Source organism: Oncorhynchus kisutch, linkage group LG15 (genome assembly GCF_002021735.2).
Source record: "Oncorhynchus kisutch isolate 150728-3 linkage group LG15, Okis_V2, whole genome shotgun sequence".
Classification (NCBI taxonomy): domain Eukaryota; kingdom Metazoa; phylum Chordata; class Actinopteri; order Salmoniformes; family Salmonidae; genus Oncorhynchus; species Oncorhynchus kisutch.
Window position 1 is genome coordinate 45112733 of NC_034188.2, and position 20366 is coordinate 45133098.

The 20366-nt window shown below is 40.2% G+C and overlaps 1 protein-coding gene across 2 annotated transcripts; it reads right to left on the reverse strand.

The window, feature by feature from the left end:
• Positions 1 to 11252: 11252 nt before the first annotated feature.
• On the reverse strand, positions 11253 to 19380 carry LOC109906282 (probable signal peptidase complex subunit 2). 2 transcript variants are annotated; one of them, XM_020503900.2, is made up of 5 exons: positions 19252 to 19380; positions 14436 to 14519; positions 14166 to 14326; positions 13669 to 13803; positions 11253 to 13537 (listed from the first exon to the last, which is right to left on the reverse strand). In XM_020503900.2, exons 1-5 carry the CDS (start codon positions 19288 to 19290, stop codon positions 13351 to 13353), a joined length of 606 nt encoding a protein of 201 aa, XP_020359489.1. In that variant the 5' UTR covers positions 19291 to 19380; the 3' UTR covers positions 11253 to 13350. The 2 variants fall into 2 exon arrangements, with proteins under 2 accessions (XP_020359489.1, XP_031646182.1); XM_031790322.1 differs by having other exon boundaries at positions 18237 to 19341.
• Between the last annotated feature and the right edge of the window lie 986 nt (positions 19381 to 20366).

Sequence of the window (20366 nt, forward strand, 5' to 3'; positions counted from 1 at the left end):
ATATGTGGACAACTACAAATACCTAGGTGTCTGGTTAGACTGTAAACTCTCCTTCCAGACTCATATCAAACATCTCCAATCCAAAGTTAAATCTAGAATTTGCTTCCTATTTCGCATCAAAGCATCCTTCACTCATGCTGCCAAACATACCCTTGTAAAAATGACCATCCTACCAATCCTCGACTTCGGCGATGTCATTTATAAAATAGCCTCCAATACCCTACTCAATAAATTGGATGCAGTCTATCACAATGCCATCCGTTTTGTCACCAAAGCCCCATAAACTACCCACCACTGCGACCTGTACGCTCTCGTTTGGCTGGCCCTCGCTTCATACTCGTCGCCAAACCCACTGGCTCCAGGTCATCTACAAGACCCTGCTAGGTAAAGTCCCCCCTTATCTCAGCTCGCTGGTCACCATAGCAGCACCCACCTGCAGCACGCGCTCCAGCAGGTATAAATCTCTGAAACTGGAAACACTTATCTCCCTAACTAGCTTTAAGCACCAGCTGTCAGAGCAGCTCACAGATTACTGCACCTGTACATAGCCCATCTATAATTTAGCCCAAACAACTACCTCTTCCCCTACTGTATTTATTTATTTTGCTCCTTTGCATCCCGTTATTTCTAGCACATTCTTCCACTGCAAATCTACCATTCCAGTGTTTTACTTGCTATATTGTAATTACTTTGACACCTTGGCCCTTTTTTTGGGGGGCTTTACCTCCCTTATCTCACCTCATTTGCTCACATTGTAAATAGACTTATTGTTCTACTGTATTATTGACTGTATGTTTTACTCCATGTGTAACTCTGTGTTGTTGTATGTGTCGAACTGCTTTGCTTTATCTTGGCCAGGTCACAATTGTAAATGAGAACTTGTTCTCAACTTGCCTACTTTGTTAAATAAAGGTGAAATAAAAAATCAAATAAAAATTAGCATTGTTTTCAATTGATGCTGCTGCCTGGTATTTCTTTAATGTGATTTTTCTGAATTGTCTTTGGGACAAATGGTTTGTTTTGTTGTAGTTTTTTTTCTAGAATTAAGAGAACAGCAGAACCCACAACATTAATTTGGGATCCTGTCATTCCCTAGGAGCAATGGAAAGGCTCATTCAAAATGTACCTGCTAGCATTAGGGAGCAATCAGTGCAGTAGCTACATACTAGTTATTAAGTGTGTGACACAGACTCAATCATGGCAATACAGCTAGCACGGCCTCACCGGTTCCAGCAGAAGCGCTGTGGAAATGGTGGATCTACCCGTCATGCTTCAAGGGCTCCAGATTACCCAGCCAAGGACCAGGCATGCAGACATTGTCAAAAGTTGAACCATTTTGCAAAGTAGTGCCGTTCCACACCCGTCAACGCATCAGTGTAACCACGTGCCTACGACAGTCAAAACACACAGGCAGTGATCCATACAGTGGGGCCCCAATCAGTGAACTTTACTATGTGCCCTCTCCACCTGGAAGAGAGCTGCGTTCCCACTCTCCTTGACATCAGTGCCATGGTGTCTTTGCTAAATGTCATAACATACAACCAGTTCTTCCAGCACGTACCGCTGCAGCCTCTGTCCACCACACTCTTTGCTCCGGTCAGAGCGAGGTAGATATCGTCTGCCTTCTCCAACTCCCAGTATGTTATGGTTCCAGGGACTTAGACTCTTTCCCGTTTCACATCACATGCCAGGGTGCAAACATCATGGGCCTGGACCTTTTTGTCAGTCATGGTTTCTCTCTACAGCACAGTGGGGCCAAGATACTTCATGTGTCTTCTCCATGGTATCAACAGTATCCAGAGCTGTTCAGTGGTTTGGGATGTCTGACTGCATTCACACACAAACCGCTCTTTGACCCCAAGGTTCCTCCTGTAATTCAACAGCTGCATCGGATTCCCCTGGCCATCCGCTAAGGCGTCAAAGGGGATCTCCAATGTCACGTGGCTGAGGATCTAATCGAACCCATCTATGCGTCTCCCTGGGTGTCAAACCTGGTGATCGTTCAGAAGAAATCAGGGGGCATCAGAACCTGCGTTTACATGTGAGCAGCCAACAAAGCAGTGGTGCCTGACAAATATCTACTACCCACAATGGAGGAGCTCACAACACACTTCCATGGCTCCCATATCTTTTCCAAGCTCAACCTCATCCAGAGAGCAGGAACTTAACGGCCTTCATCACTCACACTGGACTGTATTGTTTGTGGTGCATGGGTCAGATGTTGCCACTCATGATGAGCGCCTACAACAGGTGTTCACCAGGCTCAACCGCCATCACCTCAACCACCATCAGCCATAGACTTTGTGGGGTCCCGGGTGTCATCCCAGGGCATCTCTCCGCTGCAGTCAAATGTGGATGCCATCCTCAAAGTGTCGCACCCACATCAGCTTCACAGTTGGCATCCTTCCTAGGTATGACCGCCTACTACATGTGATTTCTACCAGAATACTTGTTCATCACATCACTGCTGTGACAGCTTCTTAAGCAGGATACTCCTTGGATTTGGACTCAAACAGGGCTCAAGGAGCTAAAATGTCTGCTCACCACGTCTCCAACCCTGGCTCATTTCCACTTGAACCGCCCCACCCTGGTGACTTGCGACGCCTCAGCAGTGGTTATGGGGCCTGTCCTGTCTCAGCTGCATGATGTTCTCTCGCCCTATCAGTCTGACAGAGCACAAGTACACAATAGGGGAACACGAGGCTCTCACTTGCATCTGGGCTTGCATCTGGGCTTCACCCTCAGAACAGACCATCAAGCCCTGAAAGCCCTGACAGGAGACACACGGCTCTCGGTGTCTCCATAGGTGGTCAGATTGGTTACAACAGTACGATTTCCAAGTACAGCTCCCTCCAGAACTGACAATGTTGTAGCAGACTTCCTGTCCCGCCCCATCAACACACAAAGCTCATCTACTCAGATGGTGACAGATGGTGAAGAGGTGTTGGTGCATCTTGTCTACTCATCACTACAGAACACTGTGTCCCTGCACAAACTCGAGGACACGTTGACTGCAGAACAAACATTTGGCACACTCATTGAGTACTTCAGGAAAGGATGGCCTTCCCATGTCCCATCAGAACTGGAGTCATTCTCACAAGTGAAAAACAAACTGAGCTGGGGTGATGCCTGCATTGCACGTGGTCAGTGATCCCTTTGCCTATCAGGAGTCGTGTAATGGCGATGGCGCACAAAGGTCATCTCGGCATCATCAAACTGAAACAGAGGTATCGTGACATGGTGTGGTGGCCTGGCATAGATTGTGAACTTGAAGAGCTTGTCAGGTCCTGCACGTCATGCCTCATCAGTGGGAAGACTGGCTCACCTGCTCCTCCCCCTCTTCATTCCCTGGACTGCCCATTTGGGCCTTGAGTGCACATACAGCTCGACGTTTGTGGGGAGCTACACAACGTTCCACACTATCAAAAGTTCCTCATTGTGCTGTATGATCTTCACTCTAAATGGCCCAAAGTCATTTCGAGGCACAGCGGAGACCATATTCAACTTTCTGGATCAGGTCTTCGCTCGCTGGGGCCTGCCTTGGCCATTAACATGGACAATGGACCCCAGTTCCTGTCAAACCACTTCACCTCTTACCTCGCAGCCAAAGGTGTCACCCACATCCATCCTGCTTTCTATCACCCGCTGGCTAACTGTGGGGGGTAGAAAAGATTTAATCAGTCCTTAAAAAATTACTGCGCATGCACATGGTCGAAGGTTGCTCTCTGGGGATTGCACTCTCTCAGCACCTTCTCCACTGTCTACACAGGTTTCTGCTCCTGTGAACATACCGAACGTGGCCACTGCTCCAGTGGTCAGGCAGGACTTTTCTGTTGACATGCCACCTGCCCAGCCTCCTGAAGAACAGTCAGCTCTGGCCCCATACTTATTTCCCTCACTAAAATGCACATAAATGTATAACATTTTTGACATGAGTTTTTCTGGATTTTTCGTTGTTGTTATTCTGTCTCTCATTGTTCAAATGAACCTACCATTAAATTATAGACTGATAATTTCTTTGTCAGTGGGCAAATGTACAAAATCAGCAGGGGATCAAATACTTTTTTCCCTCACTGTATGTGTTCCAAGGCTGCCATTTACACTGCTGGCTGGTGGCAATAATGTAATAACTTGTTCATTAATTAAAGTTGGAAATTCAAACATTGCAGATTGCAAAATACATTTTTGATACGACAGCATACTAATCAGCATCAAATCAGCATCAAATGGATAAAAAATACAACTGTCCTGTATAGTCTACTTAAGGAAAGACCTACTGGGCACAGACATCAATGCATGGCTGGCTCCAGGCATAAGTGATATGAGCATTTTTACTATTTCCTACATTGTAGAATAATAGTGAAGACATCATAACTATGAAACAACACATAGGGAATCATGTAGTAACTAAAAAAGTGCTAAACAAATGAAAATATATTTTAGATTTTAGTTTCTGAAAGGAGCCAACCATTGCCTTGGTAACAGTTTTGCACGCTCTTGGCACTCTCTCAACAAGCAGGTAATCACCTGGAATGCATTTCAATTAAAAGGTGTGCCATGTTAAGTTAATTTGTGGAATTTCTTTCCCTCTTAATGCGTTTCAGCCAATCAGTTGTGTTGTGACAAGGTAGGGGTGGTATACAGAAGATAGCCCTATTTGGTAAAAGACCAAGTCCATATTATGGCAAGAAATGCTCAAATAAGCAAAGAGAAATAACAGTCCATCACTACTTTAAGACATGAAGGTCAGTCGATACGGAAAATGTCAAGAACTTTGAAAGTTTTTTCAAGTGCAGTTGCAAAAACCATCAACAGCTATGAATGAAACTGGCTCTCATGAGGACCGCCACAGGAAAGGAAAAGCCAGAGTTACCTCTGCTGCAGAGGTTAAGTTCATTAGAGTTACCAGCATCAGATTGTAGCCCAAATAAATGCTTCACAGAGTTCAAGTAACATAGACATCTCAACATCAACTTTTCAGAGGAGACTGCGTGAATCAGGCCTTCATGGTCGAATTGCTTCAAAGAAACCACTACTAAAGGACACGAGTAAGAAGAAGAGACTTCTAAACAATAGACCGGTGGAAATCTGTCTTTTGGGTCCAAATTTGAGATGTTTGGTTCCAACCGCCGTGTCTTTGTGAGACGCAGAGTAGATGAACGGATGATCTCCGCATGTGTGGTTCCCAATGTGAAGCATGGAGGAAGAGGTGTGATGGTGCTTTCTGGTGACACTGTCAGTGATTTATTTAGAATTCAATGCACACTTAACCAGCATGGCTACCACAGCATTCTGCAGCGATACACCATCCAATCTGGTATGCATTTAATGGGACTATCATTTGTCATCAACTGTTGGAAAAGCATTTCTCATGAAGCTGGTTGAGAGAATGCCAAGAGTGCAAAGCTGTCATCAAAGCAAAGGGTGACTACTTTGAATTATCTCAAATCGAAAATATATTTTGATTTGTTTAAAACTTCTTATGCTGGCAGCAGGACACCTGTCGACAACTTCCGGTGAAATTGGAGGGCGAGCAATTAAAATAAATAATCATAATTATGGCATGTAGGCATGTACATTTAGGCATGTACAAGTGTTTTATATTGGTTAAAAACGTAAAAGTCTTGTCCATCTAACTGCATTGTCCGATTTACAATAGGCTTTACAGCGAAGCATGTCATGTGATTGTTTGAGGGCGGCGCCCCACATCCAAATATTTTTCAATCAGCATAGGCTTCATAAAATCACAAATTGCGATTAAATATTGACTTACTTTTTGAAAATCTTCCTCTGATTTGCAATTCAAAGGGTACCAGCTACAACATGCATGGTCGTTTTGTTAGATAAAATCCTTCTTTATTATCCCAAAAAGTCTGTTTAGTTAGAGCCATCAATTTGAGTAATCCACTCGTTCAACATGCAGAGAAAGGAATCCAAAAAGCTACCACTAAACTTTGTTAAAACAAGTCAAAATATGTTTCTATTTAATCCTCAGGTGCCCTAAAATGTAATTATACTATAATATTTCATACAGAAAGAAGTATGTTCAATAGGAAAGCAAAGTTAACATGTGTGTGTCCTTTTCTTTGTGTGTGCACAGAGTGATTTCCATCTCTGACTCCCAGAACTAAAACTCAAAATTCTTCCTCGTTTGGGAAGAAACAAGCCTGAAACCTTGAACAAAGACGGTTGACATCTAGTGGAAACCAAAGGAATTTCAATCTGGAAGCTGGATTTGGATATGACCCTATACGTTCCATTGGAAGAGCATGGGCTCTCAAAAAACCCCAATTCCTGTTAGTTTTTCTTTGGTTTTTCTCCTACCATATCTATTGTGTTATAGACATTTCTACAAACTTCAAAGTTTTCTATCCAATGGTACCGATTATATGCATATTCTGGCTTCTGGGCCTGAGTAACAAGCAGTTTACTTTGCGCACGTCAGTCAAACAGGAAGTGGAGAAAAATAGACCATAGCCTGAAAAAGGTTTTAACACTTTTTGAGCTACTACATGTTCCATATGTGTTATTTCATAGTTTTGATGTCTTCACTATTATTGTACAATGTAGAAAATACTTTAAAAAGAAAAACCCTTCAATGAGTAGGTGTGTCCATACTTTTGACTGGTACTGTATATATTTTATTTTTAGGAATTCAGTCTCAACTATTGAAAGCACGATTCGTAAAATAAACCAGGTGCAATTTCAAAATGTGGTTGTGCATCAGCAGTTTTTCTCTTGTTATGTCAGTCATGGGCCTTGACCTCTAGGGGGTCCCAATTGATTTTGTTATTCTCACTCAAGGATCATATTAACATGGCATAAGTCATTGCAAAATGTGTAGAATTGTAGGAATTTAGCTTAAAATGCCACCCCCAGAGGGGGCAATGCAGCCCCTATTTCAATAGAATTGTGGAAATTCTCATTTAGGTTCCACTTCCAAAGAATGACGCAGGCTGCTAATACCTATTCAGAAATTGGGGTTGGGAACGTTGTGGCGATTTCTACGGGGAGTGGAGAAATAACAACAAGTAGAGTACTGACAGATGTCATTGTAGCTATCAAGCATGCTAACCTTATCTACATAGCTAGCTAATGTTATCTGTTGTTGCTACACCGTATTCAAAAGATTAGCCAGCTGGCTAGGCTATGACTGGTTCTGGAGCTGGATTTTCCAGAAGCATTTATGGAAAACTTTGCCACGGATTGATAGGGGAAAACCAGCATCTTTGACTTTGCCATCTATTGTTATCTCCAAAGTTTTCGCACGTTCCATAAATTGCGGCCGCGAATCCACCATAGACATAGAAAGAATAAGATGAAGCTCCTATTGAATGGTTTGGATCCGAGACACATTTTTCTACATTGTAATGGACATGGTGCAACATTTGAAAGGCTGCTGGAAGGCTATGCGGCTGTGCTACAGCAATACAAGGTCAGCCCATGCTCATGCCATGGTTCTCAAAGCTAGGGGAAGTAAAATAATAGGCTACAATGACTTTGCTCCAGTGGCATGGATGCCAAGGGAAAAAAGGCTTCCCCAAATATTTGACCAATATTAATTTTTTTAAAATTATAAAATAATTTATCTTTCATCTCTCTGGGTTTTCATAATTATCCTTCAATTTGCAAATGGCTGAAACTCACCAGAGAAATCATCAGAGCGAGGGAGGGAAACCGCACCCCTCTGTCTCAGTATCTGTAGCTCATAAGTTCAATATGTAGCCTAGATGTAGTCTACTAGGCTCACGTTAACTATACTGAAAAAATATATAAACGCCACATGCAAAAATTTCAAAGATTTTACTGAGTTACAGTTCATATAAGGAAATCAGTCAATTGAAATAAATTCATAAGGCACTAATCTATGGATTTCACATTTATTACAGACATAAATACTCCTCAGCAGCCCCTCTGATGATCCCAAAGGTGAAGAAGCCAGATGTGGAGGTCCTGGCTGGCATGTTTACACGTGGACATACTGACAAATTCTCTAAAATGACATGAAGTTTTCTGGAAACAGCTCTGGTGGACTTTCCTGCAATCAGCATGCCATTTGCACGCTCCCTCAAAAATGGAGACATTTGTGGCATTGCGTTGCATGACAAAACTGCACATTTTAGAGTGGCCTTTTATTGTCCACAGCACAAGATAAACCTGTGTAATGATCATGCTGTTTAATCAGCTTCTTGATATGCCACACCTGTCAGGTGGCTGGATTATCTTGACAAAGGATACAATTCTCACTAACAGGGATGAAAACAAATTTGTGCACAACATTTTAGAGAAATAAGTTTCTTGTGCATATGGAACATTTCTGGAATCTTTAATTTCAGCTCATGAAACATTGGACCAGCACTTTACATGTTGCGTTTATATTTTGGTTCAGTGTAGCTAGCAAATTTAGCTGGTCCATTGTTGCCCAAGCAAGGATGTTTTTCTAGCTAGCAAGCATTTTAGGTAGGTAGATTATGACAACACAAACTAAAAACGTACTGTATGACAGAGCAATAGACCATTTTGCCAACATGAAAAAGATGGCATTGGCATTCAACTCGTCTAAAAGTAGGTTGAGTCAACTTTAAAAAAAACTTGCGCACACACACAAAGACAGAAATAAGTACCATGGACAGCCACATGATATTTAGCTACATTGATTGGACTAAATTTTATTTAGTTATTGGTATCTTTATGTTTGTTTTGTATTTGTATTTTGTATTTATTATGGATCCACATTAGTGTTATCGTGTGTGTGTGTGCCAATGTTTGCTTCACAGTCTCCGCTGTTCCATAAGGTGTTTTTTTGATCTGTTTTTTTTTCAATCTAATTTTACTGCTTGCGTCAGTTACTCTATGTGGAATAGAGTTCCATGTAGTCATGGCTCTATGTAGTACTGTGTGCCTCCCATAGTCTGTTCTGGACTTGGGGACTGTGAAGAGACCTCTTGTGGGGTATGCCTGTGTGCCAGTAGTTTAGACAGACAGCTTGGTGCATTCAACTTGTCAATACCTCTCATAAATAAAAGTAGTGATGAAGTCAATCTCTCCACTTTCAGCCAGGAGAGATTGACATGCATAGTATTAATATTAGCTCTCTGTGTACAGTGCCTTGCGAAAGTATTCGGCCCCCTTGAACTTTGCGACCTTTTGCCACATTTCAGGCTTCAAACATAAAGATATAAAACTGTATTTTTTTGTGAAGAATCAACAACAAGTGGGACACAATCATGAAGTGGAACGACATTTATTGGATATTTCAAACTTTTTTAACAAATCAAAAACTGAAAAATTGGGCGTGCAAAATTATTCAGCCCCTTTACTTTCAGTGCAGCAAACTCTCTCCAGAAGTTCAGTGAGGATCTCTGAATGATCCAATGTTGACCTAAATGACTAATGATGATAAATACAATCCACCTGTGTGTAATCAAGTCTCCGTATAAATGCACCTGCACTGTGATAGTCTCAGAGGTCCGTTAAAAGCGCAGAGAGCATCATGAAGAACAAGGAACACACCAGGCAGGTCCGAGATACTGTTGTGAAGAAGTTTAAAGCTGGATTTGGATACAAAAAGATTTCCCAAGCTTTAAACATCCCAAGGAGCACTGTGCAAGCGATAATATTGAAATGGAAGGAGTATCAGACCACTGCAAATCTACCAAGACCTGGCCGTCCCTCTAAACTTTCAGCTCATACAAGGAGAAGACTGATCAGAGATGCAGCCAAGAGGCCCATGATCACTCTGGATGAATTGCAGAGATCTACAGCTGAGGTGGGAGACTCTGTCCATAGGACAACAATCAGTCGTATATTGCACAAATCTTGCCTTTATGGAAGAGTGGCAAGAAGAAAGCCATTTCTTAAAGATATCCATAAAAAGTGTCGTTTAAAGTTTGCCACAAGCCACCTGGGAGACACACCAAACATGTGGAAGAAGGTGCTCTGGTCAGATGAAACCAAAATTGAACTTTTTGGCAACAATGCAAAACGTTATGTTTGGCGTAAAAAACAACAACACAGCTCATCACAATGAACACACCATCCCCACTGTCAAACATGGTGGTGGCAGCATCATGGTTTGGGCCTGCTTTTCTTCAGCAGGGACAGGGAAGATGGTTAAAATTGATGGGAAGATGGATGGAGCCAAATACAGGGCCATTCTGGAAGAAAACCTGATGGCGTCTGCAAAAGACCTGAGACTGGGACGGAGATTTGTCTTCCAACAAGACAATGATCCAAAACATAAAGCAAAATCTACAATGGAATGGTTCAAAAATAAACATATCCAGGTGTTAGAATGGCCAAGTCAAAGTCCAGACCTGAATCCAATCGAGAATCTGTGGAAAGAACTGAAAACTGCTGTTCACAAATGCTCTCCATCCAACCTCACTGAGCTCGAGCTGTTTTGCAAGGAGGAATGGGAAAATATTTCAGTCTCTCGATGTGCAAAACTGATAGAGACATACCCCAAGCGACTTACAGCTGTAATCACAGCAAAAGGTGGCGCTACAAAGTATTAACTTAAGGGGGCTGAATAATTTTGCACGCCCAATTTTTCAGTTTTTGATTTGTTAAAAAAGTTTGAAATATCCAATAAATGTTGTTCCACTTCATGATTGTGTCCCACTTGTTGTTGATTCTTCACAAAAAAATACAGTTTTATATCTTTATGTTTGAAGCCTGAAATGTGGCAAAAGGTTGCAAAGTTCAAGGGGGCCGAATACTTTCGCAAGGCACTGTACATCCAAGGGCCAGCCGTGCTGCCTTGTTCTGAGCCAATTGCAAAGTTATTTTTTGTGGCACCTGACCACATGACAAAACTAGGGCCTGTAGGACCTGCCTTCTTGATAGTGTTGTTAAGAAGGCAGAGCATCGTTTTATTATAGACAGATTTCTCCCCATCTTAGCTACTACTGCATCAATATGTTTTGACCATGACAGTTTACAATCTTGGGTTACTCCAAGCAGTGCCCCACCCCAGAAATTGCACTGGGACTAGAATAATTCATTATGGCCTTTCTCTTGCATTTCTAAGATGGTACAACACCAAAAAAAATCATGTTTTTTTCTTTGTATTATTTACCAAATCTAATGTGTTACATTCTCTCATATTAATTTTACATTTCCACAAACTTCAAAGTGTTTCCTTTCAAATGGTATCAAGAATATGTATATCCTTGCTTCTGGTCCTGAGCTACAGGCAGTTAGATTTGGGCATGTCATTTTAGGCAAAAATTGAAAAAAAGGGAGGAACAAACATTGACATTGTAATTTATTATCATATTCAGTTCATTTATAAGGACTTATGACAACAAAGTGTAATTATCCCCAATAAGCAGTAAAATTTGATATACTTGCAATCATTTAGTTAGCTTTTTGTAGAATATTCTTACTTATTCATCAAGTGATGAATGATGCTTCAACTGTTGGCACTAACAACACATAACATTGTGACAGTTTGCCCCATACCCGCTACGGTATGGGGCAAGATGTCACAACTGCTCAGTGTTTATCAGTAATAACTTAATTTTGCAATACGTTTTGAAAAAACGTGACATTTTTGGGGCAAGACCTTGATCTATTCATCAATATTTAGATTGGTCTTAATAGATATACCAATGCTGAGAAATCTACACTTAAGCGAAAAGTGTGACATGTCCCGGTCTCTCCTAAATTAGGCCTCAGGTGAAGTCATTGTCAAAAGCATACTGTTGCATGTGGGTCAAGATGGGTTGATCATACAGAAATATCAAAACATTATTTCAACAACTCCAAAGCAATTGCCTTTCTGTGCCTTTTTCTATATCAAGACACCAGCTGGTAACTCTTAACTGTTTATGACAGCTCATGAGGTCTCATATATATCTGTCGACAAGGTGGGACTCGATTTGAGGCTTCATGCATACACATAAGAGGGGGAATAAAATATCTCTATTTCCAGCATTTAGGACAACTTTTCTACTCTGAGACACTGTGTGGACACAGGCCCAGATCAGCACTTCTATTCATTGAGACACATACCAAATAAGTAGACAATGTAAAAATGCTTTCTAACTTTATTTTAAACTTATATGAAGAACAGGAACGTACAATAAGGTTGCTAAAGCCAAAAATCTACGGACAAAAACGGCAATGTCTCTGTACCACTCACTTTTAAAGTCATACTACAGAGAAATAAACTGAATCCAGGAAACTCTACCAATATAAGTCCCAAAAAAATGTGCTTGTGTATTCAATATTCTGTGAGACTGGAAATTGAAAACCAATGGTCATGCACTCCTACGTGAGGATAACTAATCAATACTATTTAATTTCCAAATCGTTGACAAAACATGTACATCAAAACAATTACCCGTGCTTTAAAGCTGAGAGCCGCGAAAGGTGAAACAGCGCCACCGATCATATATATACCAGTGGCGCTGTTATATACAAATAAAATCGCAGTACATACTCTGCGGTTCTTCTCTGCGTGCAATGATGTTCAATATCTGGAGGGGAAAAAAAACTTTTCTCAAACTAACATATTTGTTGCTGTAATATCGCAGAAGGACTTAGCAGTTTCATCAAAATGGATTCCAGCTTTAAAGAAACACTTCCAACAAACCATGTACTGAAGAGAGGAATGGTGATGACACTAGTAAATGTGTGGATACAGTCCCTTTTCAGAACGTTTCTTTTGCCCTTTAATAAAACCTTATAAAGCCTGTATGTTGGCCTGGGACCTTATGCAATGTTTGTCTTAAATGGGAGACCCATTTACTTGATGCTATTCAGAGTTTAGTACGCCCAAGTGAAATCATTACATACTGTAGTAACAAAATCCATAAACAGAAAAATACATGTAGAATTGCAAAGCTTTTAAAATACACTATTTACATTGAATAAGGCTTTCAGGACAAAAAAAATATACGTATTTTACATAATTTCCAACAATGATCTGGTCATTCACTGCACACATTATGTAAGGCAGCATAAAATGTGGGGAAGAGAAGTTAAACAATAAAATGACTAATCTCTTCTTTTTTAGAACAACCATTCAATGGTGAAGATAAAAACTTGAGTGGTGCAAGAAATATTTTATTAATCTTTGTTTTGAGTTGTCTTAGGGGTTCTTAAAAGCAATGTCTAGATGAGACTTGTATCAAGGTAAACATAGGAAGATTTTTTTTTTATGCACAACAGTCTACATTTATTGGACAAATTAAATAATGGACAACAAATGATGGCGTGCAGACTTTTATAACAACCAATAACTAATTCAAATGCACCCAGGACCGTACAATACCAGTGTGCTCTACTGCAGTTTCTGCCAGTGTGGTGCAGCATTGTAAAGAAGGCTATGTCTGATCATTATTATTTTGTCTTCTTTTCAGTGGCCAAGGTATCATGGAGTTTTGACACACACTTTTCAAACTGGTCCATGACCAGTGTTCCGTTCCCGTCAAAGAAAGCCCCCACAGACTTCGTGATCTCTTGCACCCGCGTGTGTTTCGACTTCCCATCTGAGAAGGACACTCTTAGTGTGTACTGGTCATCAAACCTGCAGAGTAGAAGTCACAATTTGCTAGGCAGGACTTTTCAAGATAGAAGTCCAGATAAATTAAAAACATTACCAGGCATTACTACCAAAAAAACTGCACAAAAAGTAAACCATAAAAAATACAAAAAAACCTTTTCAGACTAGATGAAAGCTGCCAAGTGTGGTCAGGGTCCATGCCAGTGGGGTCCTTCTGGACAGAAACAAGGAAGATGTTCTTTTCTTGGTAGGAGGTATATAAGGTTAGAATGCCCATCATTATGAAATAAGTAAGGATCAGTTAGGGAAAACTTGAAAATATAAATTCCAGAATCCAATAATGAACATTTTTGGAAGGACAATGAAGTTACTAAGCCATGAGTGTCAATTTGGGCAGTAAAAGACTTTGGGTGAGTAATAATAGGCTATCAAAAACATGTTATCAGCATCAGTCTGTTAATCTAAAAAAATAAATACAACTGTAGAGGACATTAAAGCAATATCCCCAGTTGGAATTGTTTTTATAAAAGCAATAAGGCATGTTAGGTTGTAGTACTAAATTACCTCAAACTGTAGGCAATCATGCCACCTTCATACATGTCTGTTATTGTGACAAAGCAGTAATTTAATTATTTTTCCATTAAAAGGATATGATATGACACAGATTGCCAGGACTGGCTTAGACTCAGGGAATGGATAAAGGAAGTCCCAAATTAAAGCTACGATGGCAAAGAGGCAGGAGATTGTGCAAATAAGGAGACGTCCATCTACGAGATTGAAGTTCTCTGCATAACCATACTTCTCCAAGAGGACCTGATGAATGTTGGAAAAATATGATCAAAAAATGTAAAATATCAAAACCATACACCTTTTTAACATACAAGAGAATGTTGAAACTCCCCTCAATGTACTGTATGCAAACCTTCTTTGCTGCATCATCAAGAGAATTCTTGACAGCTGCACCATCCCATTTGTCAATCTTCACAGGTTTCTCATCAATCCTCCACTGAAAGCAAATTACAATGGTCAATAGAATGAGCAACACAGTTCTTGACAGTTTCCTCCTGTACCAAACTCCTATTACAGATTACAATTAAGCCTTGTTCACACTGCAGGCCTTTAATGCTCAAATCCATTTTAGACTACTGACTGTCCAAACAGCAAGTTATAAGTGACCATATCGGATGTGTGTGTGTGTTCAGACAGCAGTCATCTGCTGACAAGGCTATGCTAGTTGTCATAGTAACGAGGGGTGTGTGTGCAGTTGTGTAGGCTGATTTGTGGTGGTGCTCGTGCTTTCTATCCCTCAGAAGTTATGTAGCAAGCTAAGGTGACAATGCCTGCCATGGATGTTTCCTAGTTGCTTTGAATGTTCAAAATCACAAGGTAAGAACACTTAAAGCCACAAAGGATATAAGATGATCCAACTTTCAAAACTTCCTAGCACATTCACTAATTTGTTTGTAAACAATTTACAAGCTAGTTAGCTACCACACATTCCTGAAGAACTGTCAACTGAGTAGCTAGAAAGCAATAAGATATGACAATAACAGTCTAATAAACACTTGAGCAAAGAATGTGATGTATGTATGCATGTATGTTTTGGCAAAATGGCTAAAGGACAACAAAGTCAAGGTATTGGAGTGGCCATCACAAAGCCCTGACCTCAATCCTATAGAAAATTTGTGGGCAGAACTGAAAAAGCATGTGCGAGCAAGGAGGCCTACAAACCTGACTCAGTTACACCAGCTCTGTCAGGAGGAATGGGCCTAAATTCACCCAACTTATTTGGGGAAGATTGTGGAAGGCTACCCGAAACGTTTGACCCAAGTTAAACTATTTAAAGGCAATGCTACCAAATATTAATTGAGTGCATGTAAACTTCTATCCCCACCAACCTCCCTGTTCAGTTTTACTTTGTGCTCCGAGGCAGTAAATATTACTATTGTACAGTGACAGGAATTTAGTTTGTAATATTTTGTACATCTTTTTATTTTTTTAAAAAGCTTAAATAAATCACTCTATTATTCTGACATTTCACATTCTTAAAATAATGTGGTGATCCTAACTGACCTAAAACGGAATTCTTACTAGGATTAAACGTTCAGGAATTGTGAAAAAGTGAGTTTAAATGTAAACTTCCGACTTCAACTGTATCTACACACACATTACCGCTCTAAAGTTTGGGGTCACTTAGAAATGTCCTTGTTTTTGAAAGAAAAGCACATTTTGTCCATTAAAATAACATCAAATTGATCAGAAATATAGTGTAGACAATGTTGTAAATGACTAATGTAGCTGTAAACGGCTGATTTTTTTATGGAATATCTACAGAGGCCCATTATCAGCAACCATGACTCCTGACTTCCATTAGCTATTTTAAATGGACAAAACATTTGCTTTTCTTTCAAAAACAAGACATTTTCGAAGTCACCCCAAACTTTTGAACGGTAGTATGTGTGTGTACATCAGTGGTGGAAAAAGATCCAAAATGTCATACTTGAGTAAAAGTATATATATATATTAATAGAAAGTTACTCAAGTAAAAGTAAATCACCCAGTAAGATACTAGTTGAGTAAAAGTCTAAAAAGTATTTGATTCCAAATATACTGCAGTACCAAAAGTAAGTGTAATTGCTAAAATATACATAAGTATTAAAAGTAAAAGTATAAATTAATGATGCTTTACACACAATATTACTTTTTTGGCCGATACCGATATCCAATATTTTCCTTGACAAAAAAACGATACCGATAACCGATATTTAATATTTTAGCGGCCTTTTAAGCATTCTAGTACAGTTAAACAATTAACACACAAATGGACGCAGTGGTCTAAGGCACTACAGTCCCTGGTTCGAATCTAAGCTGTATCACATCCGGCCACGATTGGGAGTCCCATAGGGCGGCGCACAATTGGCCCAGTGTCGTCCAGGCCGTCATTGTAAATAAGAATTTGTTCTTAACTGACTTGCCTAGTTAAATAAAGGTTACACACACCCCACACTGACCAAAAAGTTATTTTGTTGGCATTTACTTTAGTCCCCATTACCAGTAAAACATAATCAAACCCTATTTCCTTCACTTACTTGCTGTGCAGTTTCGTTGTTCAGCCGTTTCATTCTCAACCAGGATTTCTATGGAATGCCGTTTGGGCAAGGAGCGTTCTATGGAACGCCGTTTGCGTGTCAAAAAAGAGACGCAAAATAACACTATTTGTTGTGTCAAATAACACAACATAATCTGTTTCAGTAGCTATAGTTAGCTAGCTAACAATATAGCTAGGTGACATCTAAAATAACCCTAATTTATAAAACAGTTCATAACTGTCTTATAAAGTGGACTTAGCCTTCATGGCATAATTCTACTATTTGTATTAATTTGCATCATTGTCAATGGCACTTATTTTGAAGGCAAACCGCAAATTCCACTATTGTGCCTAATCGTTATTGTGGCTAGCTTCACAACACAACCCGGTCGAGCCTCACTAGCCAGATGAAGCTAGCTGGCTGCTTCTAACATTAGCTTTGGGCAACAGGGTTAAGAAGCTGGCTAGCTATTTTTTTTTATGAACTGAAGTTACATTTCAATAGGCGAACCACAAGTGGCAAACTAGCTAATACTTACAAGGACTCCTAAATCATTGCTAACAATAATGAAAATGACTGCAGATTCTACTGGTCATTGTTTTCAGGCTGGTTGTATTGGTGCTAGCTAGGTACCAAGCTAAAGCTACGCCAGAAGTTGCGATCAAACAAATGATTCTTTATTACCAACTCTGTATTGTAAACATCATTCGTGGCCGGTGTTTGTTTGCAGACCTTTTTGTACAGCTTTGACAGTGCTACTATATCTTTTTTGACACGCAAATACCCAAACTGCATTCCATAGTATGCATGTCATGAAGCAACAGTAATAGCAGTGATGCTATTACTGTGTAACTCCGGTAGGGCAACATCTGAAAAATAGCGCACTTGGTAGTGTGTACCAGTGCTCGACCAGCCAGCGAAAGCCAACATCAACCACGACGGAGAACGGTTGAATGTCAAGGGCAATTATCTCCATTATCTTGGCTTTAATGGTTTCGCCTTTTACTTGTCTTGCTAAAATGGTCTTACTCTTTCAAATGACTGCTCGACCGGGCTAGGTTAGGAATGCTTTGTTGCACGTGTATGGCCAAATTTTATATGCCGTTATTACGTCATGTACCTACATAATATAGGTATTCACGGTAGCTTTGACATCGGTGTTAAACTAGACATCGGGCCAATACCGATGTTGGCATTTTTAGCTAATATCAACCGATTCCGATATGTTCACAGATATATCATGCACCCCTAGTATAAATCATTTCAAATTCCTTATTTTAAGCTAAGCAGAAGGCACCATTTTCTTGTTTTTAAAATGTATGGATAGTCTTGGGCACACAAAAACCCTCAGACATCATTTACGAAATATGATTTGTCTTTAGTGAGTCCGTCAAATCAGAGGCAGAAGGGATGACCATGTCTTGATAAGTGCGTGAATTGGACCATTTCCTGTCCTGCTAAGCATTCAAAATGTAACGAGTACTTTTGGGTGTCAGGTAAAATGCATGTAGTAAAAAGTACATGATTTGATTTAGGAATGTAGTGAAGTAAAAGTAAAAGTGTAAAAAATATTAATAGAAAAGTACAGATACCCCCCAAAAACTACTTAAGTAGTACTTTAAAGTATTTTTTACTTGTCTGTCGGACTGCCAAATGGTGAAGTGTGATTCATCACTCCAGAGATTCTTGCCACTCCAGCCGTCTTTTGACATTGTGCATGGTGATCTTAGGCTTGTGTGCGACTGCTCAGCCAAGGAAACTAATTTCATGAAGCTTCCGATAAACAGTTCTTGTGCTGACATTGCTTCCAGAGGCAGTTTGGAACTCGGTAGTGAGTGTTGCAACCAAGACAGACACATTTTTTTACGCGCAACAGCACCCGGCAGTCCATTTCTGTGAGCTAGTGTGGCCTACCATTTCACAGCTGAGCCGTTGTTGCTCTTAGACGGTTCCAGTTCACAATAACAGCACTTACAGTTGTTCGGGACAACTCTATAGCAGGGCAGAAATGTTATGAATGGACTTGTTGGAAAAGTGGTATCCTATGACGGTGCCACGTTGAAAGTCACTGAGTTCTTCAGTAAGGCAATTTTTCTGCCTATTTTTGTCTATGGAGATTGCATGGCTGTGTGCTCGAATTTATACACCTGTCGGTAACGGGTGTGACTGAAATAGCCGAATCCACTAATTTGAAGGGATGTCTCCATACTTTTGGATATATAACGTTAGTGTATCTAGCGCGTAGTGTTAACATCGGACTAGCCAACATCAACCAGGAAGAATATTAGCTAGCATGGCTAGCCATAACTTAGCCAAGTTAGCTAGCTGGTCAAACAGCTTCCCTCACTTCAAATGAGATCTGCGTTCCTCTTGAAATTAAAACATACAAATAACGTTACCACTAAAGGCCACGTTATTTGCATGGCCAATTCCTTTATTTCCTTCCAGCCTTATAAAATTACAGTAGCTTGCTAAAAACTAGCGTTAACGTTAGCTTAAACTCAAAATGAACGGTCTGTCTGACAGACATGCTTGCCGTGGAGTAATACAATATCGGCTAGGCGGCCAACTATTGAAAAAGACCCAAGCACGACAGGTTTAATTACCGATCCCTGTGTCTTATAAATGACGGTGTAAAATAATTCTTACTTTCTCAAGTAGACCATTTTTCCCATTTCTGGCTGACATCTTTCCTTCCTGTACATTTGCTGTGTGTGACCTGGGACAATGTGATTGGCTAAAATCGTAATTTTAGCTGCCAACCAAATTAACTAGGAACGATATACGTTTACGGAAGTCGTCTGGACGCTTTCAATTATTTTTTATAAAAAAATATCAACAAACAAAAGAGGAATAGTCATATGCAAACAAGCATACATACAAACTATTTACATTGCCAGATATCCTAAACAAACAAATCATATTCATTAATAATACAACAGGTTTGAATTTCCTTTTTGTTTTTCATTTTAGTTAAAGCAGTGCCGTATTGTTTAAATTCATTTATAAAGTGAAAAAAGTTAGGTTTTGAATTAGACCATTTGCATTTGTGAATATGAAATGTACTTTATATCATTAGCAGTTGATGGATGCTTAAAACAAACGGTTAAAACAAAGAATGACGATTCAATGGGCCAATTCGATTATGCTGAACCGCAGGGAACCTGAACATGGCCCGCGCTGCTCGGTCATGTTGTCAACAAGGCAGCATGGTGCGTCAAACAGAAACATACAATATCTTTCCATAAAATATACTTCAACATTTTCTTATCAAAAGCACTCACTTTTGCATGTGAAAACACAGAATTCAAGTCATAACTCCACGTGCTTAATTACGTCACTTTTGTTTGACCCTACTTCGCCGTGGGCTTTGAACGGGGGGCCTGGCTCGCGCCCGGGAGGATGCCCGGGTGCCAAACAAATACAGCCACTGTCAACCAATGCAAACCTCGCATTCCCAGGCGCCCGGGCCAGACTAATCGAATCCCCTTATTTTAGCTCGCACTGCCTATAGGGTCGTCAACTAACAGGCATAAACCCCGCCCATTTCTACAATTGATCTTAATATCTGATTTGAAACATAACCCTAACCACACTGATAAACGTATGCCTAACCCTAACCTTAAATTAAGACCAAAAAGCTCATTTTAGTTTTCATGATGTAATCGAGGGGGACTATGGATCTTTCTCTGTCCTAGTATGTATGTATGTATGTAGGTAGGTAGGTATGTATGTATCACAGGAGGTTGGTGGCAACTTAATTG

Bases quoted from the DNA above. Each gene is read 5' to 3' on its own strand.
- LOC109906282 (XM_031790322.1), bottom strand. From the start codon at position 18,461: ATGTGTCTGTCTTGGTTGCAACACTCACTACCGAGTTCCAAACTGCCT. The intron at 14,520-18,236 runs GTAAAAAATACT...ATTTGCTTTCAG, and splicing joins TTTGGCAGTCCGACAGACAA to TGGAGGATTGATGAGAAACC. The intron at 13,804-14,165 runs ATATCCTTTTAA...ACTGATCCTTAC, and splicing joins CTGGCAATCTGTGTCATATC to TTATTTCATAATGATGGGCA.